Source organism: Anopheles gambiae, chromosome 3 (genome assembly GCF_943734735.2).
Source record: "Anopheles gambiae chromosome 3, idAnoGambNW_F1_1, whole genome shotgun sequence".
Classification (NCBI taxonomy): Eukaryota; Metazoa; Arthropoda; class Insecta; order Diptera; family Culicidae; genus Anopheles; species Anopheles gambiae.
In genome coordinates this window covers 17,853,655-17,878,277 of record NC_064602.1, presented here as the reverse complement: position 1 = coordinate 17,878,277, position 24,623 = coordinate 17,853,655, and the positions used below count along the sequence as shown (strand labels likewise).

Genomic DNA, 24,623 nt, shown 5'->3' with positions numbered 1-24,623 from the left:
GCCGAGGAAAGAGTGCGACAAACCAGCTCACAAATCCAGCTTTGAAATTAGTGAATCGGAAACGCCGGCTGCACTAGACTTTGTTTGCGTACTAGGCCGCCCCTCACAGCACGCATTGCACTTTTGTGACACACCACCATGTGAGGATGGAGAACCGTAACGTAATGCGTAGTAGAAGCGGGGGGAGATGTATTGAAGTGTGCTTGAGACGACGATTAATCGAGCGGATGGACAAAAATCGTATTAATTGTTGCCTTTTTTTCGTGCCGTTCCGGGATGAACGATTACGTAAAATTGATTTCCAATTCGTAACATGAATACAGATTTAGTGATGCATAACGGCGACGCGCACGGCACGAGCGACTAGCAAATGGGATTGGTTATGCACAGCACAATGCAAGACATCCGTAAAGCCCCGTGCAACATCTTTAAACATAAACAGTGGCTAAAAAAACTCTCAAAAAAGTCCCAATCAGAAAAACACCCAAGTCCCAATAAGAAAATTTTAAAATTGCAGAGGAAGCACATGTTTCAGAGAGATTATCACGCGGTAAGTAAAAGTGTCAATGACTTCAATGGGCACAGAACGACGAGATTGGTTTATGGCATCATTATCACACAATCAAAATGCTGTTCGTGAGATTGTTTGTTTTATAGCTTCTTTGAAAGGGAAGAAAACGTTGTAAATTAAACGCACAGCTGCAATCATAAAACAAAGTCAGAAAGAAGTGAGCAAGCTTGAACAAACGCACCAACATAAAATCAGCCCTTTAGACTCTGTCCCAGACAACCAAGACACCCCTGGGAGGTTGAGGGATCAGGAAATTCATGAACCGAAATGAAAAGTCAAGATTTTCAGAACGATGGCACGATGGTGGCTTGTGTTTTCTTTGCTAAATGAGACGATACGTTTTTCCTTTTTATTCCTCACGACCACCTTTTGCAAGCACATATAAGAACATTTCAGGTTATTTTAGGCTCTGTTTGGGATGCAAGATGAAAGCACAATTCGCACACAAGATTCTCATCGTAATTTGTGCTGAATGAACCCCGTGACTTGAAAGGAGAATGAAAGGTTGAAGAATTGTGCAAATAAACTATGCCCCAAATGTTGTTACACTGTCCATCAGGTGTAGCAAATTCGTCATGGGAGTTAACCCATGCTAGTGTTCACCGTTGTGAGCATCATGTCGGAGAAGATGGAGATGAGAATCTTTGTTTATGGTTTTATCCAAGCGGAACGGATTTAAAGGTTTGTTTTTTTTGTTGTTGCGATGGTTCACAGCCAGATCTATATTTTGATGTGAAAAATGTGTAACGGGAATATATTCCAGAATTACCTAAAAAATGAGCTAGTAGATTTATTCTACTTGTGGAACGAAGATTCTGAACCTAATTCTGTTGCTTGTAAATCAAACATGAGCCTAAAAAACAAAAGTGTTCACCTTAATTTCCAACTCTTATGTTTTCCCTTTCTCCGATACATTTGGCCCTGGCCATACCTGACCACACTGACGTGCCAGGTCCGCTTGGAATCATTAAAAATAAGTGTTCAATTTCCTGTTCACACGAATCGAAACATCGTGTGCCCCGCTGGGGCCCGAAGCGACAAGACAGAGTTGTGTGTGCGTGGGGGAAAAAGGAAGAAAATTGGAGCAAATGAAAACCTAAAACTAAAACCGCAAGGCAGTGTAATGCGAAAACGAGCTGTGAAATGCTAGGCTTTAACGCCCTCTTGCGACAGGGGACAGGGGACAAGTGAAAAGTGAAACGAAAATAATAACGTATGTGAAAATTAAACAGAAAGAAAGGAAAAGCGCCGGGCCTTCCTATCGTCGCCCGTTTTCAGCTGATTGGACGATCACGGTGAGCTGAGCAAACACTATGGACGCCCGATTCGATTTAGTTTCGGTGTACGGACTTCCGTTGGCAAAAAAAAAAACACACACACATCTTCCCGTGAGAATGTGGTGCACCGAACAAGGAGAAGGGATGGATTTTTTACGCAATGAGAATGCGATTTGCAAGAAACCATCAGAAGAGCAGCAGCAACAGCAGCATGAAATTCCGCAAAACGTGCAACAAGCTGAATCATAGAGTCACGTCCAAAGGAGTTTATATTTTCGCAACGCCATCATCCAATGTTGAAGGTTGTGGTTTTGCACCCCCTTTGCTGCAATACTGCAATGCCACTAGAGGGGACGGACGGAGCTGGATCGTCACTTTATCGTCACCAAGAGCGCTCGCGCGCTCAGTGTGTCCCAATCTCGACGACAACACCAAACCAAGCTCGTGATCGTGCGATCGTTCGTGTCTTCCTCTTCCTTCTTTTGTCGATCCGGTGTTCCGTCCTCCCTTTAAATGCTTCCCTGAGCTAAAAGATTAACGGGCCAAAGCATAGTGATAAACATATTTTACTACACCTTGTCTTGTGAACGAAGCGCATGGCGCCGCTGCGCGCTCAGCGAAAGTGAACTAATCGCTGGCGCGACGACCCACCGTAACCCCGCGTTCGTTATTGTCACGGCGGAGATATGATGGCGGCGATGACCAAAATGGGAGGATATAGCATTGCGGGGACAAAAAACACATACACAAAGGGGCACACGATAAGGGGCAACGCTTGTACTTTTCCTAATTTTTCTGGGGCGTTTCCCAAAGGTGTGCCCGGCCGGCGCCCTTCTATTTTCCACTTAGTTTCCAACGACACGCTGTGGTGCTGTGAATCGAATGGGAAAGTACTTGCTTTTGGAGGTTGGGCCAAAGTTTTCAGAACGTTGCACCGGTATAGCAGGCTAAACACACAGTAAATGGCGGAAATGGATGAAAATTCCGGGAAGGAAATTGGAAAACCTGTGATAACGATTAATGCACAGAAAGTGATAGTGAAAAGTGGTTGCTTTTATGTAGGAAGTGAATGAAATTGAAACAAGTTTTGCAGAGAGCTGTAAAATGTCAAATATTTCCCAACTGTTCGTCTAAAACTATTTAACACATTTCAAAACACACTATCTATTTTAATTAAGTGATAAACTACGATCGCTTTGCAAAACCCGTACGCAATTTCCCCATTTTTTATGCAACGCATACACATTGTGAGGTAAAAATTAAGCCATTTCTCCAATCGATTCCGATTGAGACACACCACCACCGCCTGCAGCAGCACCACACACACATTGTTTAATGTGGGTTCGAAAGGAAATTGAATCACTTTTCCCAGGCTAAAACACATTGGGGCACCAACACAGCTTGTTTTGCATGTTGTAGCTGTGCCGTTTTTCTCGCTCTAAAGCAACAGCATAGCGACATTACAACAACGCGCCCGAACGCATTTTACTGCTCCCTTTCCCTCACACATCGCAAGAATCAGATGCAAATCGGGAAAAAGGTGTGCGCAGTGTAAATTTCGCGATCACGGGAAGGTGTCCGTTATTATATTTTGCTCTTGCTGCTCCGTTTTTTTTCCTTTCTTCTGTCTATGCTGGCTGGCGGTTTGTAGCTTTTCCCATTCCGTTCACACGCTGCCAATATAGTGGTGTTTTGGTGTGCCGTCACCTTCCCTTTGGCGTAATGTATTGTACAACAACATTGTTCAGCAATTTATTTCACGCTTTGGAAAAAAACACACACTCTACACGCGTACGCCTGGGTTTGTGGGAGGTGATCTCAAACTAGCGAGCAAACGAGCAGGCACTTTCAAACGATCGAGAGGAAAAGAAACGGGAGGCCTTGGATGTAAAGGCAGCGAAGTAAAACAACTGAATGCAAATCAAACTGACCATTGTGCTAAGCTTCATCCATTACACATACGAGGAAAGGGGGATTTCGATTGTTTTTTCCACTCTCTTCTCAGCCATCTTCTGCTGCACAGGCTCGACTATGCAGATCTCGTAGGCATCTCGCTTGGAGGAATTATTTAAGAGCAACAACAACAAAAAAACATTGTTCACTCTTTAAAGGGCTAAACTAGCTTCCCATGAAACACAACACACAAAAAAACAAGATCAAATATCGAGGGGAACTGACGGGGTGTAAAGAAATTTATGAGAAAAGTTCATCGCCAAACGACGCTACCAAGCATTGACGCCTACGCACTTCCGTGTGATCTTGTTGTTTTTACACTCGTTTGCATGCGTCCTCCAAAGACAGGACAGCAGCAGCAGCAGCAGCAGCAGCAACAGCTTGTTAAAGGAAAGTGATCTTATCGATCACAACAACGCGACGAGAGCGACTTCTGGCCAGGAAACGACTTAATAGTTTTCCAACAAATCGCTACACGCGATTTTCGTTATGGCGAAGGCACGCCAACAATGTTGTCAACCTCTAACTGTAGTGTGCTTTTTTGCATTTCACCGGGCCTAACCCGTAATTGCTTACACTGCGTGAAACATTAAATCAGCCGAAATGGCTAATCACGATTATTCCCCTGCTTGACAATGGGAGGGAAGGTGGGAGGGCTTGTTCCACCTTTCAAATGTCACTACATGCGGCTGATGTTAAAAACGCAGCCACAATTTATTATGCGCGTGCAAGAGATTCCGCAAGAAGACGAGAAGCAGCATGACGGGGAACCGGCTTCTTTTCTCTTCCCACAGGAGCACGTTAATTGAATCGTTATCGAATATGATTATTTTCTCCCTCTTTACCTGCTCTGTATGGGGGTGCGGAAAAGGTAAAGAAAATGTCACCATTGCAACCGGCAGCACGCTGCCATTAATTTAATTTCCTCCCGCGCAACTTGCGCGCATAACTTAACGCCAACGCACACGCGCGTGCAATCGATCGCGAGAGGCTTTTGATTTCAAATCCGGTTACCATTTCTTAGGTAGGTATTGGAGGGATTGGTGGAAAAACAAACTTACAGAAGGAAAGAAAGCACTGCTCTCAGTAGCTCCCCCTTTCCTGCCATCTTCGCAACCGGGGGACCAAAAAGGGCGCCGAAGGAAAACATATTTTCTGCACAATTATTTCCTCCCACTGCTACACGCTACAATCAATACACCTTTCATTCATTCTAAACATATCATTACGATGTTGTGGTGTGTTTTGTTTACGAACACAGGGGCAGCGAGGCGCGTGCGTTTTTCTTTCATTTTCACTCACGGTTGGACGATTGGCCAAAAAGGTAGCAATTTGTTCTGCACCTTCTTCACCGACCGAGGTGCGGCGAGTGTTTGTTAATGGCTGCCAATTCTTCTTGAATGAATGATAATTCATTTTCCGATGTAATTTTAAATTACTACCCAACGGAAACAACACGGGATGCGCACACTTTCGTGCGTTTGTATGCAAATTTCGTCTTACAATGAAATACAAAGAGTACAATCACACATACAACGCTTCCATAGCAATAGTGGCAAGGCAAGGAATACAATTTGCAACAATATTATTAAACCCTATAATATGCTCTTTTGCTGTATTTTTTTAAAGCTAATCGAATAAACTAATTTAACTTGCATCCCTATCGCCACTCGAAGGAAAATCGACACGCCCCATGTTTAACGGGAAAATGCGGTTTAGCGTGATGCATTCACCCTCATGAGAGGAGGGTGTGTGTGTGTGTTGCAAAGTAGGTTCGGTCGGTTCTTAATAATCTTTGCCCACCTGCCCCCGGAGCAACTTTTGACCTGGTTTTTTGCAAATGAAGGTTTCTGGGTTGTTGCTGCTGCTACCTGCATGTGTCGTCCATCGTTTTCCCCCTATCGCTTATAATGCACTCGGATGCAGAGTGAAGAGTTCCGCGCAAAGATGACCTGTGTAATCGGAGGGGTGGAAATCGTGATACATAGTGATACGGTGCAAATTGCAAAAAAAAAAAAGTTCAAAAGCAGGTTCATCGCTTTATCGCTTGTTGAAGTCTAATGTATCAAATCTGTTTACGCATAGGTTTAAGGCATTTAAAATAAGCAACTTGAAACAGATAAAGGCATGAGAGCATTTAGCACGTTAAAATAAAATGCAAATAAATGCAACTTATAAGATACTTGTAAAAATTCGCGTGACACTATTTCAAATTCAGGAAATAGTAAAGACTTTCCTCTGGTGAAAACAGGTTGTTCAATCCATTCTACACACTGGCAAACCTTTCTTAGCCAATCTCAACCAATCGCTAACCCATCCAATACATCTTCTCTGTCCACGAAGACATGTCTATAGTTGTCCTATAAATTTATCCACAAACTACTTTCCACCGGCCATCCTCCCGAGTAGTAACATGTCGATTCGGACAAAACAAAAAACCGGTCAGGAAGGGAATTTTAATACACACACACATGCTGGTTTTCCTGAGCCAGCTTAAAGCCCACTCTCCTCTTTCATTCTTGTACTTGAATGTTTCAAGAAAGATACATGTTGACGATAATGTACGCAATCTATCAAAAAAACAGCCACAATTCACCGTTCCCTCGGAAGATGTTTTCTGGTGGCGCACAGGTTGTTCACTTCCAATCAAACATACCAAAGGGGGGGGGGCGTTTGAGCATTTCCCTTTTCCCCTCCGATCAATGAAGTTTTCCTCCCTATTAAGCAACCGTTTCCTCCCCCGATGATCCGTCGAATCGATCTGATACACGTACTCTCCCACCCTCTATAGCCTAGATTGGGACGAGTTTCCCATGGGACAGCATCGAGAATGGGTGGTTTGAAGTTAGCCCAACAACCCAGTCATAACTGCAAAGTTCAGGCTGCAATTTATCTATCCTCTTTTGGGTTAATCCGTCCGGCTTCCCATCAACTATATGGAACAGCGACGGCTACACAACGGCATCACACCGGCCCCACCACCCGAGCTAATTTTTCATGAATCATCCTTGATCGATCGATTGCCCTTACCCTTGTGGGGTGGATTGTATGTGTGGTGGGGGTGATGGAGTGATCATGACAATCGGGTGACGGCTGGAAATGATCGATTCGATGCCCTTCGTACCAGGGGGGAAAACACAGTACCTGGAACTGAACCGGGGTGAAAATATCAAGATGAGGACGTTTGTCCTACGCTCGAATCGATTTTCTCTCTTATTAAATGTACAGTAGGTCGTCACACCTTGCTCGGGGCTCGTTGGTTTTATGCATTGCTGGATTGGATCTGAACGGAAGATCCGACGGCAGGTGATAAGTGCATGAAACTAACAAACATTTCTAGGTGCACCGTACAAAAAGCATTTGAAGTCTAGTTTTCATGTACTAGAAGCAGATTAAAGGAACCAAAAAACAGAGCAAATAAAAATATAAAGCTATTTTTATAATGTAATTCAGCCATACGGAACTAAGCGATGCAAAATGTTTGTGATTGGTATACACACGCACACACGCTTCTAATAATAATTCGCAACTGAAAATCAAACCCAAAAACAAAGCTTTAAGACCGAGAAAGAAGCCTGATGAAATTTGCGCAAACAACGGCCAACGAAGACACTACTGCATGGCGACAACACAGCCGCACCAGAAGAACAATACCTTCGTACATCATCCGCTCGCTGTCGTAGCCACCGCAGGCCGAATGGTAGGAGGTGGTCGGTTCGGCGTAGCGAAAGAATCCGCTCCCACCGACCGAACCGGGCGTGTGTGTTTCAAACACCATTTCATCTTCCTCGAAAAAATGTCCCACTTGCTCGCTGTCTGCCGCCTGCTGTCGCTGCTGCAGTTGTTCATTTTTAAGTTGCACAAAATCAATCTCTTCCTCTGCATCCTGCTGCTGCTGTGCGTCGTCGTAATAGGCCCGCTCCACGTCATCCGAACGACGCAGGTACAGATCGGGATCACGCTTGTAGGAAGCGGAGTAGGAACCCGTACTTGCAGTTCGCGAAATTGACCGATGTCCTTTGGAGTTGGATTCGGTTGGCACATCATGGTCCTGCTGCTGCTGCTCGTAGAACGATTGTTCCAACTCGAGCTCGTGTGTACTTCGTTCGAGTGTTTCGATGTTTTTCGAAATGCCAAAGTTGGCCTTCGCTTTCGTGACGATGCCCTGCGTCAGAAGCTGTGCCAGTTCAAGGTTTAAAGGTGTCCCGCACGCTTCATCCTCATCGTCGCTGCTCAACGTGCCGAGTCGTCGGTGATAGGCGCGGCTAGCGTCAGCTTTCGGAAGCTGGCCATTTCTACTGCCGGCAGCCTCCTCGCGTATGTCCTCGTAGTCAAACACTTCAAAATCCGACGGAGTGGAAGAAGACTTGTCGACTTCCTCTTCCAGCCCACTGACACCACTTTTTGGTGACACGTCGTAACTGTCCATGTTGGAGTTTGATTGAGCTGTATATGCTTTGCTCTTTACGCAGGTTGAGACGGTTTCAATGATGAACACATTTTCACCCCTACCTATTATCACTTTCTTTCCTGAGGAGGTTCAGTATGTTGTTTCATTGCTAGCAATTCACACGCGATGATTACATCTTTTTTTCTCCACTTCATTATGGCACATGGTGGCGCTTACCATGTGTATGCGTCAAATTACCCCAAAACAGCCTCACTCATCCCATCCTTGGACGCCGACGAACAACACTTTCTTCCCATTTAAAGGCACTGTTTGAAATCGTTTACCTGAGATGCATCCTCCGGACAAGCCACACGCTGTTGATGCTATCTTTCGAAGAGGAAAGAACGGATATTGAGTTCGATTTGAAATCAAATGCTGTTGTTGCTTCAAAATCCGATTACATGCTTTGCCATAATCATTTCAACGTTATTCAGCGTTGTCGATTTTATCAGACATTTGCACATACACAAGCGCGCCATCGAATTGAACCCCTCTCGGGTACGGCCGGTGGTGTGCTGAGGCGGAATCCGCTTACAATTATTTCACCCAGGAGGTGGTGGCGTGTTATCGGTAATTACTCAATATCAGTTTACCTCTTTCACATATCAAATCATCGGCATCGCATTGTTGTGGGACGCAGATCGGGTATTACTTATTACCTTCTTTGGAGCAACGCATTGCAGCAGACCGCCTGGGATACGACCGGCAGAGCATGCATGGTACAACAAAGGGGAAAACAACGTATTTAATTTTCACACACACACACATACAAATATTCTTCGATGATGAAAAGCGCGCGATGGAAATTGCTTTGGTTTTGTGTGGCGCATACGCACGTGCGTAGTAGAGGCATGCGTATGATGATCTCCAGTGCTTACATTTTCTCGATTGAGTTTCCATGTCCCGAGAGTAACAGCATCACACGCCAATTCAACAGAACAATTAAACCAGAAACCAGCTTTGCTGAAGGTTTGCTCTTTTTTCACTCTTCGAAACCTTCCTGTTTTCGGGCTGGGAAACATTATGCAAATAAGCACCGTGCCGCCGTACACAAAAACAGAAGGGTTGCGCGCGACGCGGTAAAAGGTAAATCAAAATCGTAATCAAACAATTATGGTCAAGTTGGGAGAAAATAAAGAAATTATACGAGCGAAGTTAACGCAATAAAGGAGATAAAATAAAAGCAACAATGAAACACGATAAACGTCTTCATTGCGGTCGTTTTAACATCATCATCATCTTCATCAGCAGCAGTAGCAGCAGCGAAAGAGGTAGCGATAAGTAAATAAATCGCTAGGGTGGACGACTAAGACTAATTTCAAGAATTGGGAGCTATAAAATAATGATCCAATTTTGCATTACAGTAGTGCCATCAATACAATTGGCACCTGCAGATGCATAATTAATTAGCGATTATAAAACGAAATTCGTCTGCATTGTGCAATGAGAGAAGTTCAATTATCTTTAGATTAGATCCTATTGCTTGCCATCGTACTGATGATATGCTACCATAATTCGCAGTTTAACCATTTCGTTTAATCCACAAAACTGCACGAATCTTCTTGTGATACCTTCTGCTAAGACTCATTAAAGTCGCGATTAATTAATGCAAAGGTGAAGATATACTCATCCATCGCCGTAAGTACTCAACTGGTTATGAAGTAATCCATATTGCTGATGGTTTGGAACACTTTGGCGTGCCCCAGGGCAAGGCCCACCTCCTCCATTTTGCTCAAACTCATTGTTGCATTAGCCCGATAAGGTTCCCAAGACAGTGAAAATACACAAGCACACACACTGGCGTATTATTAGTTTAGCTAAACATGACACTTCCACTAAATATTGGGGAAACACAGAAACTCACGACACAAAATGCATTCAAACATCAAGTCACAATGATGATGTGCACTCTCTTCTTTATTGACTTCCAGTCACAAATACGCAAACTGCTTGCAATGAGCAATCTTCCGAAAAATACTATCAATTCGGTCACCAATATTTTGTCACCATTCACCATTCACAGATGGTCACTAAATATTCATTTTCTTTAAACATAATTCACAAAAAAAACCATTTGAAGTGGCAAAACACTTTGCAACGCTTCACGAAAGAGAGCTCTTTAAAACCGTGTTCTCGCGTCGAAACGATGCAAACTTTAAAAAAAACATTCGCTTTTTTCACCAACACCCGCGGTTTGGTTGCGCCGCGCTAGACTGATGCAAGCGAACTGAGAAGCCGGTGGCGCCGTTAATGTGGCCAAAGGTCTGGGCTTTTTCGCTCCACAGAGCAAGCGGCACCTTCGCATCTTGGGCTTCGAAACCAACCACGCTACAAGCCACACCACCAACTCACTTTGGTCCCGGCGAAGCCAAAGAAAAACACAGGCCCCGGCGTTGGTGCGCGGCGGTTGGTGTTGGTTGTGATGAAAACATTGCCCATCTCCCGTTACCAGCGAGAGAGCGCGCGACTGGGTTTTTGGGGGGAGAGCATTTCCCGCTGGAAATCAAAACAAATAGAAATACTGTGCATCGGCAGGCGCAAGTTGGAGAGAGAAAGATCGAGAGAGCGCGGCGGTCCATTGTTGGGAGCGCACAAGTTAATCGAGAGAAAGCAAACCAACAACGGCGGATGCACTTTCCATCGGTAGGCAAAAAAGTTGTACGAAACAACCAAGAGAAAGAGAGAAAGAGCGTGAGCGAGAGAAGGAGGTTTTGCCGGCGAAAATGCATCATTGCAACAAAGTGCATTGCAGTGTTGCCAGATTGAAAAGTTATGCGATTGTCTTTTTAAAAAACCTTTTCCTTTAAAAATGATATTTTTTAGAAGATAAGGGTTTTCCTTATTTCAATTCAGACTAAAAAGATCGATTTTAAAGTTATTTTTTCCTTAAAATTCTCATACTTTTTATTTTAAAAATAATACTTTGTAGTAGTAGCTAATTATACCTCAGTTGTGAATAAAACTAAATTGTAGACTACTTCACCTTTCTCTGCACTCAGTAGTGCCCACCTACACAGGTTAAGTTATGCGTTGGCCCAAATAAATAATTAATAGGGAGGGAAAACTGCACAGAACATTCCTCAGTCGGCCACCTCAGCTTAACTATGCTTCAAAGATAAGATTTTATTCACCTTTCTGCAGCCTTCCCATCTTCCCAGACAGCGAAAAGAAAAAGCCTGCTGATAAGATTAAAGCATGAAGCCGTCTTTTAACAAATCACATTAAATTTGGCGCTACACCCGTTTAGAGCACTTTCTTCAGCCTCGGGGACGTAGAGCAGTGCCAAGCGTTTGTATACATCGTAAAACCGGCCATTCCCAATTTTCCACCTTATCAAACCATAGGCACTATACGCGTGTTGTGCGCCTGCTGATACTACTTATTAATATTTATCTACCAAAAACTGTACAGCAACTATGGTTGAGGCCGCTGCAAAGCAACGAAGGAGCAACACCAAAAGCCATGCCACTTGACTGTCGGAAGCAACAACGTTTTTCTTCCCCAACACCCAAAGGAAAGCGAAGAAGAAGAAAAAAAAACCTTCAAATCTAATACAGCGCAAACAAAGCGACAACTTGCGGCTGAAAATGAAACCAAACACCGTGCGCGAAATTGCCTCGACGCCGGGAGCAGACGGGGAAAGTAATTATTTTTGTTTCCCATCTCAATCAGCGAGCAAAGCTCAAGCAGCAGCAGCAGCAGCAGCGGCCACCACACGGGCCATTGTGCTGTTTGTCAAAAATTTTCCTCACAACCACCTGCGGCGTGTGGTGCCGCTGGAAAACCATCATACACGCGCGGGCCAGAAGGTCATCATTTTAAGGTGAGCTGGCTTACAAGTGACAAGTGCAGACAGACAGACGCAGCCTTTCTTGCAGCATCCTCTCACTTTTGGTGTACACATTGCGATTCGGCAGAAATCGAAAGGAAAAGGCAATAAATAATGTGCGACACACACACAGTTTGAGAAATAATAAATAGCCGGGAGGTTGAGCGCCGCGCTTTGATGTTTTTAGTTCCGATTTTGGCAAAAGCCGTTTATCTTTCAAGACCTATCAATTCCAACATTAGAGACTAGCAATTAAATCTTGTTCAAAAATCGTAATAGAAAATAGTTGACACACAGTAGCAGTTTCAGCACCACAACATTCAATATTTGCTGTTCCTTTCCTTTGTCGTTCGGAAAATTCGAAAGCACGCGACCAAAAGGTGTCTGTGGTGGTTGTGGCAAAGAGTCAGTCCAAAGCGCCATCGGCTCAACAACATCAGTTAAATGGTCAATTTTCAACAATCAATCATACATTTTTAAATCTACAGCAGCACTATTTGCTGCCGGGAAAAGTAGGAAAAGTTTGAAAATTTCACCCATGTTTCGGAAGTGTTCCTCTAATTGACACTTCTGATCGCCAAACGGTTGCGATCGAGATGGTAAAACTCAGCTGCACAATCGGTGTCGGTGTGTCGTTTGCTTCGGCGGTGGAAAATGCAAGCTTACTACTGTCGTTTTATATCAATCGATCGAGTGATTATTAATTTTATTTGCATTTGCTTCGTGCAAGCGAAAATGCTCAATTACAACCGGGCCATTCGGAATGGTTGCAATGAAATCGTTCCGCTGCAACAATGCCAATCGCGTTCACTTTCCTTCTCTTGTTGTCTTATTAATCAGCGACAGAGCCGAGAGTTGCGCGAATTGGCGATTTGAATATATTTCACCACTAATCGGAAAATCGTGATTAGGTAAACGCTGAGTATTGGCCAGCAAAGCGAAGGGTAGGAGTCGAACGAAATCAAACGATATTTTGAACGCAAGATCAGTTTTACTAGATGTCGGTTTGCAATAATTTGGCCTCTCCCTCTCTCTCTCTGCTCGAGTTCCGGCGTCGTGACTACGCGTTCAGTGCTGGAATGTACTAAATGTTTGACCGCTAAGTGTTGCACAATTACCTGGCATGGGCCAAATTTAAAATTTGCAGCAAAAACTGAAAGCCTTACAAAAGCGCGGCAAGGGGCTGTTGCAATATTCTTTCCGCCTGTGGCACATTTCAAACCTATAAAAAGGCCATATATTTTGAATACACGCTGCCATCGCTGCGCCCCGCAGCGTTGCCGATCGATGCTTCTGCTAATAATAACACACTACTAGCTAACCCCGTTTTGTTTCCGCGCTTGCAAAACGGTGCCCGCCGGCCAACGGAAGCGCAGCCACACACACACACACACACAGTAGGCATCCCACCACTAATTAGCAAACATTACTATCCAGCAGGCCGGCGTGTCCGACACCGTCCTCTTAATCCATCTTCCACGCTTGCTACTTTACTGCTGCAGGGCGACGACGGACAAGAGTGCGTTCGGAGCTTTAGCAACGAATCAATCAGGCGCCATTTGTTATCCTCCGCCGAAGGGGTGGTGGCATGTGTGTGGATGATATGCTCCGGGAGGACATAAGCGCGGGCAAGATTATTTCATCGCCTAATGGATGATCTCTTTATGGCCCACACTCTTTTGTCCACTGTCCTGTTTCGGCATAACCGATTTGTAAGTCGGCGAGAGCGTGCTCGGATGAGTTGTATGGTCGTTGCAAATTAATCGAGCCCGTCAAAGCAGAACTGCACTAAAGGGTGAGAGGTGAACAACATTCAAAATTGAAAGTGAAAGTGCCCCCCTATTGCATCATCGTCACCATCAATCGGACAGGTGTTTCTGCATTGCTCGACATTTGCCATTTATTGCTCTTTGTTCTTCGGCGTGCGAATAAAAGGGCGCCCCCATCAATAACGAGATAGCAATGAAAATGTTTTTCCTTTGACCTAATTTTCCTGTGTAAAATAATTGTTCTAATAAACACCCAAAAACATTCAGAGAAAGTGTTCCTCGCTGCCACCGTTTCCTTTCGGTGTGTCATAGAAATTAGGAAATCAATATCAACCCGGAAACGGGGTGAACCAACAAGCGGGGTGCTCGGCCTAATCGAAGAGGTATCAATTCGATTCGATTGCATACCTCCTCATCGACTCATGCCGCTCTAGCTGATACTGATAGCTTGAACTCCCTTCCAAACGGAAGGGAAGGAAATAAAATGGCACCCGGCGCGACCTAGTTTACTTTCCGGTTTGACCTAACACCGTTTCTGGTGACGGTGGAGCGAAGGAGCGTCAATGGCACTGCTTTGCATCAATCTTTTTTTCTCTTCTCTCCAAAAAGGTGAAATTAATTTACAGTTTCCTGCCATATCTGAGTCCTATGACGTTTCAAAAGTCAAACAGAGAGGCTAGAGAGGATGTGAAGCAAATACTAGGGAAAGACATTGAATTTCGTTAAACTAACGGGCAACGCCCGATAGGCACATTTGTTCCGTGCTATGATGGCCACGGTATTTTCAACAAAATCTTTCTAATGTTTGGAATAGTTTGTTGATCAGATCCACCTCTTATCGCAAAGTAAATATTGATATTCATTATCGAGTAAACATACACGATCTTCGTTGTTCAAGCTCACGGGCGGACAAGCTTCCGAGATACGGTCGTAGGTGAGAAACCGAATCAGCATAATTTATTGGAGCGTGTTTTTTCAATGTCTCACACACGTCTGTCCAGCAAAGATTAGAGGTCTTTCGACTTTCAGATGAAACTCTCCGGGCAGGTGAAGGTGAAGCTGACCGGCTCGGAGCGACTCCATCGTGATCGAGATCACGTAGGCCGCAACACTTTATTTAAGCCTGTTTCGTTTTTTCTTTCCTTATTTTAACTTTTCTGATGCTTGGCCAAGCAAGTTCAAACGACACAAGTGGTGCATTTTCTCATCCTAAAAAAAAAAAAGAAATTAAATAATCAACATTTTTATCTTGTCCAAAACTACCTTTTCCAATCTTATCGCAATGAACTCTTTTCTCGGCCGTTTGCTAACGACCCATTTGAGGCAATTAGAATTGCTTTGCAAATAATGGCGGAAACTTTTCGCACACACAACGCTTCTCTGCACCGAGAGCAAGTGCGTGCTTTTACACGCCATCGTTGGGCAATTTTTCGGAGATCGCAAACACATTTTTAAGGTGTCAAAATTGTCATAACAATTAATTTGGGGCCTTTTTCTCGCCAATTTCAAAGCACCGCCGTCTTGACACGTTTTGCCCATTCAAGACAAATGTACTTTTTCCAGGGCTTTTCTTTCTCTATCTCCCTCTCTATTTCAGCAGCGAGCGTTGATTTTGAGCCAGTTGATTGCCGCTTATCTTTTGATCGTTCATCTCGTCTATTTGTACTGGTTGAGCATTTCCAAACTATTTAAGCATCCAAAGTGCTCGGTAGATGTCTTGATGAGCCAACCTGAACAACCACGTCACGCATCATTCAACTCATAACCAACAAAACATCCCCAAAATGTTGCAGTATTTACACCGTAACTTGGATTGAAAACAAACAAGAAGGCATTAATTAACCAAATTGAGCTTGACATCGAAACGTGGGCTTGTCGGTGTAGAATTGCAACATGCGATTCGCGCAGAGCCCTAGAAACTTCATGTCAAGCTTCATGTCAAGATGATAGTAACTAAACGGAGCTTTGTTTCGAAGCTGCCTTCGCTCTTTTGGTCCGCTCGATCGTGGAAACTAAAATGGAGAAATTATATTCATTAATTTGTTCTTCCTGCGATGATTTAGGGTGGCTTCCAGCACCCCTCAGAACGGCGTGTATGTGTCAGGGTTTCCATACGCTCTTTCTTCTCCCATCACAGGGAAATAGCCTTTGTCTACCGCCCCGATTTATCATCAAACTTCATCTTAAACTCACACAGAAGAAACCTACCGCTCATCAAGGGTCAACAATCACAACTGTCACAACGTTAAGAGCTCAGCTGCGGACGAACGAACAATGGGGAACCGTGGCTAGTTTCTTTCTTCCCAAATGGTTTGAAGGTGTGATAAGGTCCGTCGTCGTGACATAGGCCGAGGGGTATTCGCATAAATGAGCGATTTTTACCGCCACCCAAACAAACCAACCAGCATTCCGAGGACAGATGGGCCCATAACAGTAGCTACCTCTGTGGTATTTGTTTTTCTTCGGTCCCCTTGGCTACCCTTTGTTTCCTTGCTAATGAAACCGTCGATTAATTGCGCGCGCGCGCGCTCCCCAAGTGTCACAGCTTGACGCGGACGATCGTTGGTCCGTGGGTGCGAAAATTGTGACCCCGTCCAATTAATTCTTCACCCTTGTCGTCGCCGCTCGGACGTTGCTGAACACATTTCGGAACAATTTCCATATAATGAGACTATTTTGAACCGGCGCTGTTTTGATTGTGGATGGACACTGTGTGGGGGTTAAGGTGGGAGGGAGGAGGGACGATGCAGTGTGAGTTTCAATTAACCTCTGAAAAAGGTCGCCATGTGGCATGCTGTGAGCCCACTTTCGCCTTCTGCGATTTAAACGCGCGTCCCCTCTTCACGTTAGCCCTTTTCTTTGGTTTATGGTTGAAAAATACCTCCGAAGAAAGTTTGATTTGGATGTGCGATCTTATATTTATATCTTATCCCTGCAACGATCAGTCGAGCTCAACTGTCCGTTGCTATCGTTAAGAGAGTTTTAGTAGATTATTTCGCTTTTTATCTTCAGTTGGCTATCTAGTGCTTTCCGTCCTGTGCGTTGCAACCGAATATCGTGCGTTTTCATGAACAATGGTGCAAAGCAATTTTTAAGTACAGATGTCAATGCTTCAATTCCGTGGGGAGTAACACTTAGTACCAGCAGAGGGTGTACACAATTGAAGTTACACACTGTGCAATACTTTGTTTATCATAGACGAATTGGTCAATCGAAAAAAAAGTGCTTCTCACAATTGTTCATATTTAGTTTCGCGTAATAGGAGATAACAAAATCCCGGGAAAACACTGTCAAAGTTGCAAAACGTGCAAGTGTTTTGAAACATTTTGTCCTAGTACGGCACCCAAAGTGGTTCTACAAAACCAGTAAAATCCTTCAGTAGACCCAGATTCGTGTTTTCATTTCAATTCGACAACAAGCACAATGATATAATAGGTTTTACATAAAAATTACACCCTTTTTTTGCAATCGCATAAACGATTGTCAATCTCAAATCGTAAAACGAAAATCGTTTTTATGTTTTTGCCTTCATTTCGCATCGAATGACTTAATTTAAATCATCAACCAAGCGCCCTCCCCGCCCGGATTGCATTTTGATTCCCAGTGCATTAATCAACAGACATCAACAAACCACCCTCCCATCCCCTTATGGCCTACATGTAGTGGTGAGACAAGTTTTGCAAAAAGCAAAAAAAAAGACAGAAACGTGCGCGGAAGAAATTAAAAAACATCGAAAGTGAAATGAATCGATCGAAAGATCGGGTTCCCATTTCGTTTCGGACACGCCACAGCAGCATAAGCAGCCACCCCACACCACAGTATGAAGGGAATTAAGCAAACGTTCTCTTCTTTCTTGCACCAACCAACCAGCCAGCACCGCCACCACACAACAGACCGCCACTTTCACTGAAAGAGAGTGCCCCAAAGTTTTCATTTTTTGTAGCCGCCCATGCTTCACTTTCGATGACATGTAGCAGGCTAATAATATCAGGTACAGCTCAACAGCAACAAAAAAGGACATACAAACATTTGAACTCAACCAATCTGTTTGGCGGAACAGAGACTGTTGTGTTCCTTTTATTGCTTTTTCACGATCGCACGAATTGCAAAGTGATCACTAGCGCCATCGTTTCTCCACGTTACCGTCCCATTGCACAATGGACGTCATCTTTTAAGCTTTCTAGGGTCCGGGCATTTGGTATTATGCATTATGCGCACCAGTTATGTCGTTGATATGCTGCCTCCGGGATATCGGAGGTTTGCTGCGGGAGGACCCCCACATCGGTGGGGGATGAGAGTGAGAGGAGTGTAAAACACGCTTCAGTTTCGTTTTTCTCCATTTCACCTTCCGTAGGGATTTTCAATACGAGTTACTACGCATTGAGTTTGATTTATCATGAGACTGAAGCTGCTCCGTTTTTTCTTGTTTCCGAGCACGGATCCGTACCTTTAAAAAAGTGGAAGAGAATGTGAAACAAGATTTGCACAAAAAAATCTGGAGACATGAAAAATGGAAACATACAATACATTTCCATCCACTGCATTCAATGCATACAGATTGCGCAGAGCCCCATACGACCAGTTATACCATGTTGGGGTCTGTTATCTATCGGAAATGGAGAGTAAACCTTTCGCTTGCAACGAGTTTCAGTACCAAACTTTCATATCCTTTTTTTTAGCTGGTATTACAAAAGAAAGGAAAACGTAGGACGTACTTGAATGTCAACAGATTCGCAAGAGTAGCACACAGAGCATGGCACTGTAATCGAATACATTTTGCAGGTAGGCTGCATTGAGATAAACGACTTCCAGTTTCGTATGAGTGACATTTAAATGTGCCACTATCAAGTGTATGGCGTCCGTTTGGTTGGCATCATAAGTAACACATTCAAATACACCTTAATAAGAGTGCCTAAATAGCGACCATCAAGCAGTGCAACACGAGTCAGCAAACGTATCGCACTGTAAATTGTTCCAATAAAACTCGACACCAACCGATACGGATCTCGTTTCACATTAGGAGAGCCTAAGCGTCAGAGCCATTTATTCTCGGTGCAACAACCACCAAAGCCCGGTTTGTGAACCGTAACCGGAACGTTTATCCATCCCGGTAAGGAGATTGCATTCGCAGGTGCCATTCCTTCTGTGTGTGATTGTGTCCAAAGCGAACTTCACTCCTTCATCAAAGGCAATTCGTTTGCAAGATTTGCTTAAAACACTCTCGTGTTTGATCACGATTTCAAATAAATTGCTGGAAGGAAATAACTCTTTTGTTGGATAGACAAACCGTGCTGAGAGATAAAAGCCGGCGGAGATAAAATCGGTTCATATCGTGCTGGTGCAAAACTGTGTGTTTAACAGCAACCGTTTTCAGCTCATCATGAGCCCCGGTCACGCGGGCAGGGTGGCACATGACGTGATGATCGAAATCACATGACTATCGCAATGGCTACACGGCCTTGAACACACATGTATATAGTTGAGTTTGTTTCATTAGTTTATGCTTCAAACATATTCGATTTATAGTAATGTTTTATAAATTCATACAAACAAAGAAGCATTAATATAGTTTAATTCATTGTTCCTGCTGGGTGTTGTGCTAAAGTGTCGATGACATAATTGTTCGTCTATATCGACCGTAAGCAGTGGCCAGCCATCTTTTGTAACGTGTGTTTCGTCTGATGACGTTATTTCAAAGTTTACTCATCCATGGCAGTGAATAAAGCTGCTACCGCGTGTGTTACTATTTCAGCCCTCCTTCAAGCACACACCTTAGTGGTAGTGATACTTTTTCTGGCGTTGTGTGTGTGTTACTGTAGGTCGATGATGAGTGGTGAAGGAATTGATTTTCCGTTCACGAAATTTGTGCACCGCACCATGAAAAAGCTGTGTGGTTTGTGTACTGCCTGTTGCCATTCACATCGCCTTCCAACAGCATCTTCTCTCTCGGGTGGCCTTCCAAAACTCCTTTATGTGGAGCAGTGGCGGCGGCAGCAACAAATGCTACTAGTACTTTCGATTGGCCCAATCCTATTGGAGAGAAATTTGGCGCCGGTTCGCATATTAATAAATAAAAGAAATCATGCTGCTGTACGGATTTGCGGATAGGGAGCAGCAGTGATTAATAGTGCAAAGATTTTTACAACCCTGCTGCAGGAGGGGCATCGTTAGTAAATTAAATTCAAGCGCCATATTCGCGGTCATGCACCTCTGGACCAGTAGCGCCCAGTTGGGACAGAGTTGAGAAAGTTTGGGCATAAGTCCTGATAACCATCTAACATCGGTGGTTAATTATATCCAAACCCAGAGCGTCGCACGAATGGGCTCAAAAAGTGAACCGTGAACATTATCACGCGTTATTGTGCAATTGTCATCATTAGAATTTAATGACCGTTCTGGTCCGGTTAGAATAGTATGTCCCGTTCCCGAAAGGTGTGACATAACAATCCAGGCAACGAGCAATAATGGACATGTTCCTCTCAAAATCGGCCCGGGTAAGGGGTTGTTGAAGTCCGCTCAAAAAAGTCTTATTTACGGGTGTAGTGGTAATCACCATGTTGCTCCCTCTGCTACCACCACCATCACTACATGCTCACCTGACCAATAGAGCACGGCCGGGTGGTGATTTGGTGGCCACGGTACTGTAACACGAGCCAAAAACACATAAGCAGACCATTCGCCACGCCAGTACGCAATCAGCGTGAAATTCACGGACGGGGTTTACTTCTTCTTTTTTTGGTTCAAAGTTTCAATGCTCCTACGCTAAAAACCTCCATTCGGTTGGCCCGCTGGCGCACGGTACTGTAACGAGGCGTTGTTTTTGCATGGGTAGGCGCTATTACGCTCGTTTTTTCGCTGTGTTTTTCCCTCTTCTTTTGCTAAGAAGATGGCAGTATTGTGTACCTTTTCTCAGTTTGACCTATTCCTCTAGGCCGGCGGTTCGAACCATCATTTGCATTAAATTTTCATCAACTACAGCCCGCCGTTTGCCGCCACCGTAGCCTAACGGGGAGAAAATGTACGGGAAATCGATAAGCTTGCTATACCTTTTCCCTTTTCCCGTAAGACCCCGCAAACCAGGTAGCAACAGTACCGGTTACTGCAGCAACACACACACACACACAGTTGTACGGAATCGATTCCACATTCTGGGCGACCTTCAACTTCCTGCCGGCAGGAAGTGGAACGCACAGTTCACTCACAGTGGGTCTCCTCTACAACCATCTCTCCCTTCCCTTCAAATAAAAAGCCCCCTGTTCCGTGCCTCTGAACACGTTTGGGAGGTAGGCACAGCACATAATGGGAGTTGTTACTCGCATCTGGCTCTGGGCCTGTGTGTTATCATGCACTGCTGTGATGGATGAAACTAAAAGAGAAACAACAAATGATAATGGATAAAAGCGAACACAAGGAGGGGGAAAACATGATGAAACAAACTTATCGAGGGAAAAACAACGTAAGAAAAACGCTACCTTCTTGCGAAATCGTACGGCGGAGGCAGTGGAATGGTTATAACGCACACACGCGTCGTCGTTCGTGTTCGGTGCAACAGAAACACCCCGCACACCGTCTCCGATGGCTTTAGATGAATAGTTACGACCAAAACGCCAGCCACCGAAGGACACTCGGTACGCTGCCGTTCGCTGGGGACTGTTGCGCCAGGAAAACCGCCAACATGGACCACAGGAGATTCCTATCGCACAGGAAATGGAACCGTATCCTTGCACTGTTGTGTGCTCAGTCACAAGTACGGCAGCTTGACGCCTGAAATATCCGCGATGGATCGAGTGCAAAAACACGGCCACACAACACTCAACCTAGGGCAGCCGTATACGTAATTCGACATTGAAACATTTGGTTCCTACTTCCAGACGGTTCGCGCACACACACACACTGTTTCATTCGCTCAATTGAGCTGAGAGATGATTAATATCATCAATACAGACTTCACATGCAAACACGCGCGGCCGCACACAATCGCACACGCACATTTGTCGTACCCCTGGTGCTGTGAAATCTAACGAGGGATGCTATTCACGACGGAAGGGGCAGTAGCATTGAACAGAGGCAATAGGCACAATATTGCAGCAGCACGGAATTTTGCACACTTCATCAGCCCTGTCGATGCGTCACTCGCTGTTGAATGGCGTCACGTTTTCGATGGAAAATAAAGCATATTGGTGGTGTAAAACGAGAAACAATAACTATACCATATAGTGCGAATCGTTCGCGATTCTTTTGAGCGGCACAAAACACACGGAATTGGTGGAAAACTACAGGGAAAATTTCACGAAATCACGGAACGCAGCTTTGTGTGCACGTCGGGTGTTGTGAATGTTTACCGAGAACTGAACGCGATTGTAAACGCCACCAGCCGAAGTCTGACAGTTGCCGACAGCACTTTCGAACATCTCTAGACACGAACAGTTCGAACTAGAGACGAGCGTATTTTCAAATTGTTTTAGTGCGAACAATTGTAAAGAAGTAGTGAAATTCACATAATTTAAACAACCATGGAATAAAACACATTTATAACAAAAAACACACACAATTGACAACATTGGAAAAATGCTCTTCTTGCTTTGATTACTTTTTGTCTACAGCGCCACCTAGCGAGCGTTAGCGAAAGCAGTGGTGTTTCGAAATTGGTTCGTGAAGCATACATACCGGCAAAAAGCGCCCAGCTGCTTATGCAATCCGCGCTACATAAGGAAACGCTCCATGTATTAGTTGATTTAAAGAGTTTTGCTAGCTATTTTTCCTGTTTGTTTATTTCTACCGACGCCGAAAGGGACGATTCGTTTGTGCATTATTTATTAAAAGTGTTTAATTTAATCGTGTCACAGACGAACGTAAATTAAATTTTCGTCGAGGCTGACATCATGCCGTAACACGCTCGGTGTGGTCACGCAATTCATACGGGAGGACGTTGAAAACCAACAAACTGAATCAGAACTCAAACTAAGATGTGGCACGAAGCAGAAGAAACTTATTCTAATATTGACATGGGCGGTGACAAACTAACACCACCAACATGCTACGGGTTCAGTTTGTTCTATGCTGCATGCTTAACCAACACAAAGCCAAAATTGGCCGCCGCCCGGACAAAATGCAAAAGGACATTCGAAGCGCTTTACATAAGCGGCACACAAACTACGCTATCCAAGGCTAGGATTACCTTGGGACAAAGGTTCCCAGCTCGGAAATATGTCCGATCGATGACAGGGGGTTCCTATTTTTAATGCCTCCTTAACACGGTATCAATCGCTTGGATAAAGCAAGAGAAGCAATTCCCGGGGGTGGCGGTGGGGCCTTATCACAGCGGAAATTAATTTTTGATGCTCAAAAGAAAGACATAAAGCAAGAGTTCTAATTGCTAGACGATAATTTAACTGGGTTTCTGTTCCTATTGCAGATAATTTGTACGGCTCTTCAACCCAGGGCTTAAAATGTATCTCAAGAGCTTAATTCGCTTGAAGAAGCTCCACTAACCCTAGACTGATAGTGCCGTGCTGATGTGCTCTACACCGATTAATTACAAAAAGGCAAATGAAAATCCAATAAACAGTAAAACGCATTATCGGTTCCCATTTACACTGCTGCTGCGCTGTTCCGGCACACTTGACGCGTACAATTTTGCATTTGCGAATAAAAACAACAACAAAACCTCACGTGAAAGCCATAAAAAAGCAATGCAATTTTGCGATCCATAAAATCGTACAGTATCGCAGCGAGGCTCGTTGGTTTCGCTTTATGTGTGTGTATCTGTTTGTGTTGTTTAAAAGATGGCAGGAAATATGCACATTTCAAACGAGACAGGAAAAAAAAGAAATGAAAAATTGCCACAGCGGAAAAAAGCCGACTTAATGGAATCATATGGGAAAAGCTCAGCGAGTAGCTAACTGCACCAAAACCAAAGCCAAAAGCCAAAATTTCTTACTTCTCCCTCAATATTGGTGCCAACGACAGAGCTGAGAGCTCTGTAGTAAGTTCACTTTTAGAAAATGAATTCATTATTTCATGCCAGGCCGGGATGATGATAGAAGAGTGAAGTTGGAATTTGATTTAACGGAATGGATAGAAAAAAAAAAAACCTTTAACCGGCGGCAGAAAGTGAAAAGGGTTTTGGAATTGAACGGTAGTTTTTCTTTATGTGTCTATTACACTTCCACTTTCTTGTTACAGTTTGCTTCCGCCACAAGGCCACAAGGCCACAAGCGTAGCAACATTGGGAAGATAATTGGAAATTGGGCAAATACGAATAATTTTATGCTTGTACGGCGAGGCAGGGCTTAAAAAATAGTAGACGAAATGGTCCAACGCAATGTATGGGTACATTATTTCTACGCCCATTCAAAAGTCAACACAAAACACACATCCGTTTAATTAAGAGAAACAAATTCATTAGCAAAAACGTGCATTCGTTCATCGTAAAAGGGCGGCTGAATAGCGGGAGAGGTATAGGGCCTCCGGACATGATTAGATCTCCATGGGGGAAGTCACGATTTCTTAGATAACGTTATCTAATCCTCTTCACCTTTACCGGTAACCAAGGGATTGAATGATCATCACTTATTAACATAGCGCAACACACACAGCATCACATCATAGTGAGCTCTCTTTCTCAAAACATGATCAAGGAAGAAGAAAGTACACTAACCGGTACGTGGAGTGTGTTGATCATTTGACAAATTAGAAGCTCTCCTGGTCCTTTGCAATAAGACGCTAATGACGATCGTAACCGGAAGACACCACCACAGGTATCGCGCACTCT

At 44.1% G+C, this 24,623-nt stretch overlaps 1 protein-coding gene across 13 annotated transcripts in view; it reads right to left on the bottom strand.

The window, feature by feature from the left end:
* Window positions 1-24,623, bottom strand: part of LOC1275657 (trafficking kinesin-binding protein milt) — a 90,483-nt gene that overhangs the window by 21,002 nt on the left and 44,858 nt on the right. For 2 of the 13 annotated variants that reach the window (XM_061661450.1, XM_061661461.1), the window contains exon 1: window positions 22,060-22,207. The exons of 8 other annotated variants lie outside the window; for them this stretch is intronic. Coding sequence is in view for 2 of the 5 variants with exons in the window: in XM_061661449.1 (XP_061517433.1) it covers window positions 7,456-8,230 (775 nt within the window). In the remaining 3 variants the exon portion in view is untranslated. Of the gene's footprint in view, window positions 1-7,455; window positions 8,405-9,902; window positions 10,540-21,321; window positions 22,035-22,059; window positions 22,208-24,623 lie in introns of those variants that run through there. 3 more of the 13 variants (XM_061661458.1, XM_061661457.1, XM_061661449.1) reach the window with 3 other exon arrangements.